The sequence below is a fragment of the Apis dorsata genome, unplaced genomic scaffold, assembly GCF_000469605.1.
Source record: "Apis dorsata unplaced genomic scaffold, Apis dorsata 1.3 scaffold_257, whole genome shotgun sequence".
In the NCBI taxonomy this organism is placed as follows: Eukaryota; Metazoa; Arthropoda; class Insecta; order Hymenoptera; family Apidae; genus Apis; species Apis dorsata.
This window is the reverse complement of record NW_006263535.1, coordinates 173,390-177,444: the sequence shown is the minus strand read 5'-3', so window position 1 is coordinate 177,444 and position 4,055 is coordinate 173,390. Positions and strand designations below refer to the sequence as shown.

Sequence of the window (4,055 nt, the reverse complement as noted above, 5' to 3'; positions counted from 1 at the left end):
TTTTTTTTTTTTTTTTTTTTTTTTTTTTTTTTTTTTTTTTTTAACATGTAATAGACTTTTACATAATTATAAACAATGATTATGAAATATTATTAGAACTTCTAATTATTACACATTTTCTTTCCAATAAAAATTGTAAAAATGTTTCATCATTCAAATAATTTAACATTGAACTGTTTGACAATCTGCCTGTTTGTAATGTTCAAAGATAATGTCCCGTCTATCTTTATAAAAATATACGTACATGTTGATAAAATCTTTATTTATATTATTTTATTTAGAATATTTGTTTTACCCGCAACATATATCGCAATCAGTTTAAATAACGTATAATAGTAAAAAAATCAGTGTCATATGCACTACAGCATATATGATAACATTGATTGGCCATATAATCAAAAAAGAAAAAAACTGCATTCATATTATTTACTGAAATTTATGAATTTTATAGTCCAAGAAACAGACATGTGTTCTACTATATAAATTATTGTAACGTGTTACTCTGTTGAGAAAATGTCTATGAATTTGTAAAAAGTTACAACTGGCCAATTGTTTGTCCTAGATAATATATAACATATAAATATATATACATGTCGTTAAGTTCCTGATGCAGTCTCGTGTTAAAATATAAAATCAAATTAGTATTATGGATTCAGTCGATATATACAAGAAAATTATAAGAAGTACTTATGTGAAAAGTAAAAAAAAATTGCATTTTATAAGTTTTGCCATCAAAAACAACAAGCGAGGTACACGTGGCATTATAGAAAATAGATGAAAGAAATAAAGTAATGATGTGCATTAATGCAAGTACGATACAAACTAAATGTTTGTTCGAAAATTCATGGATCCAACACATCATGTGCATACATATTGTAAAATTATTGATGAATAAACAGTGAAAATATCAAAGATATTTCTTTTCTATGAATCTCAGAGATTTTAAAAACATAAAAAATTGAAATTTTTATAGATTATAATTTTTTTTTAAGAATTATTATTTATATTTTTTTAATTTTTAATAACACAAGAAAAATTATATATACAATATATTTATTATGTATGTACAAAGATGTGTAAATTTTTGCAAAATATGTTTATTTTTTGTACTTAACATGCTAAATGTATTTAATAGATTAAAAAAAGGCAAGTTGAATTAGATCACAACACATTCATAAGGAAAGAGTCCTCGGAAACGTTGATTATTTGGACCTGGACAAGCTGCAAAATATATAATTTTATTTAAAAGATATTTCAATATTTTTTATTTATTATACTTATTAAATTTTGTCATGATATATTTTATTATAATAATATATCTTTAAATAATTAAAAATTCGTATGTTTAAATAATTAAAAGTTGAGTAAAATGTTTTTTATCATTTCAAATTACCAATTTATATGAAACATGAAACATGCGCGAATGCAAAATTTATAATTTAATTTTTTAATGATAAAAATTACTAACGTTTATCACAGTGTGATCCATAATAACCAGTTCCTTCACAGCGACATTTAAATCCAGGTTCTGATGATATTTGTAAGCATGATCCTCCATTTAAACAAGGTTTCGTTCGATAACATATATCACTACGCTTACCTAAAAAAAAAATAATTATTTGAATCTTTTAATATTGAATTTTTAAATCAATATTGAATATTTTTACTTTTTTAAATATTTATGGAAAAAATATCTATGAATAATAACATTTAATATTATGGCTGAAATTAGCAGGTAAGTTGTTACCTCTTAACGCTTCTTTGCAATCTTCGTTACTATTATATCTGTATTCAGAAGAACAACCATAACCGCATCTGCATTGTGCATTATAGATACGACATCCATATTGCATTTGATCCAAATCACAAGCATTAGTTTTTGATAGTATGTCTATTATTATAATTAAGATAAAATATTTTAATGATATAATTCGTAATAGTTAAATTATAATTATGTATTTTTAATTCATAAATATTAATACATCGTAATTTATCAATTAAAATAATTAATTTTTTTAATCACTTATTTTTATTTTTTTATTAAAAAATATAATATATTATTTAACAGAATATTTTCATATTTAATTTTACTTCTAGATAAATTTTATTTAAAATTTTATCATGAGATTAAATGATAATATTATAATAAGAATATTCTTCTATCAATAGATGATAAATAAAATTTCGAAATCGTTATGAAATCATTATATATATATAAAATAGTATATAACAAAATTTAATATAATAAATCTAAAATGAAGAATTTAGAAATGAAAAAGAATGTATTTATTAAAATTAAGTAATAAAATTAATATTTAAACACAATTCTGCATTTTATCTTTTTTTATAACAATATTTTTTTCATGAATGTTGTCTATTTACAGTGAATGTATCTGCAGTTTATTTACCCTGAAAAGATAATATAATGAAGGAGAATACTGGAGGCAATTATATTTACTATTGAATGTGTTCATTACATTTTCTACTTGACTGAATTAATAAATATTTAACAAGATAAAATATATTTGTTCAAATTGATTTTGTAATATGCAAATTATTATTTTTATTATAGTTTTTTAAATGAATTATTATTTGAAAAGAATCTTTCTTATTTGTAATTAATAAAAAAAAATTATTAATTATAAATTTTGTAAAGTACAATAAGTAGGAGGAAATGTAGAATCATCAAAAGTATATTTCATTATCGTGATACATTATCTGTTTACTCGGTGAATGAACCGAGATGTTTCCTTTAACGGAACAGTTGCATTTATTTTATTAAGTAAATTACTATCATTTAACTTAATGTCTTTTAAGAAAAATACAAGAAATAGAGCACTATGTAAAAATAACTTTTCCATAATCTTGAAATAAAATTTTTAACATTTAGAAATGCTAAAATCTTTTAATATATTTATTATTATTATATTTCTTAATTATTTTATATAATTAAGAAAAGGTATAAAAACAAAGTTTTTTAATGTAATATAGTGATTAAATTTGAAGACGAATAAATTTATAAGATCGAGAAATCAATATTTATGTTAATGTAATTTTTATAATATATGATCAATCTAATAAGTTATAAAGAAGTAAAATGTTTATAATTAAATATTATTTTATAAATATAATATTCTCTTGCATATTTTTGTAAATTATCTTATGTTATATTGAGGAACGTAATATATTCATACCTATAATAAGTAGCAGAATTATTGGTATTGTCAATTTTGATAGCATGATCAGCCTAAAGCTTATGCAAAATCCGGGGGAGAATTATACCGATAACGATCCAAATAATTGGAGATTTTTGAAAACAGAGATTGTCGATCAACGCCTATGAATAAACTATTGCTTGAATTCTGGGGTTAAAGATCGTTTGTTAAAAGGAGGGTTCTTTACACATTCACTATCGCGAGGATAAAATTCGTGCTCTAGTACAGCTTCTTTCTGTCAACTAGCAACTAAACTCGCTGAACGCGTCGACTGAACTGATTAGCCAACTCCAAGCAGCTAGAGACTTTTTAATTATTGCTTTACGACTATTAATTAAATGCGGACTAATGCGTTTAATTACCTCTTAGACACTATTGGACTAAGAAAATGGGGTGTAAAATTAATAAGTAATTTATATTGATATATTGATTCTTTGCAATTTATGTAAATTTGTACAGATTTGTAATTTCATTCATTTCATTCATTTAATATTAATTATTATTTTTTTCAATAATTTTTATCTCGTTAGTTTTGAATTTATTAATTTTATATTGTAATTATTTTATTATTAATGTCATATGTATTTATATTATTTTAAATAAAAAATAATAGATCGTTATATGTCAGATTATGAAATATTATATTTTTCAATTTAGATTAGGCATATTATGTCTTGCTAATATTGCTAATATTGCTAATATTTTTGTCTGTCTTGCTAATATTGCTAATATTTTTCCAAATAAACGATTAACAGAAAATTAAATATTTAATTAATTATTATTATTATATAGTTTTTAATTTTTTTAATTAATTTAACTTTCTTTTTTTCATTGTTTTTT

General features: G+C 21.4%; 1 protein-coding gene across 1 annotated transcript; it reads right to left on the bottom strand.

The window, feature by feature from the left end:
- Positions 1 to 964: 964 nt before the first annotated feature.
- LOC102675553 (multiple epidermal growth factor-like domains protein 10) lies at positions 965 to 3,513 on the bottom strand. The gene is made up of 4 exons (XM_006616337.2): positions 3,195 to 3,513; positions 1,748 to 1,891; positions 1,469 to 1,600; positions 965 to 1,221 (listed from the first exon to the last, which is right to left on the bottom strand). The coding sequence occupies exons 1-4, from the start codon at positions 3,238 to 3,240 to the stop codon at positions 1,157 to 1,159; spliced, it is 387 nt and encodes a 128-aa protein (XP_006616400.1). The 5' UTR covers positions 3,241 to 3,513; the 3' UTR covers positions 965 to 1,156.
- Positions 3,514 to 4,055: the final 542 nt, after the last annotated feature.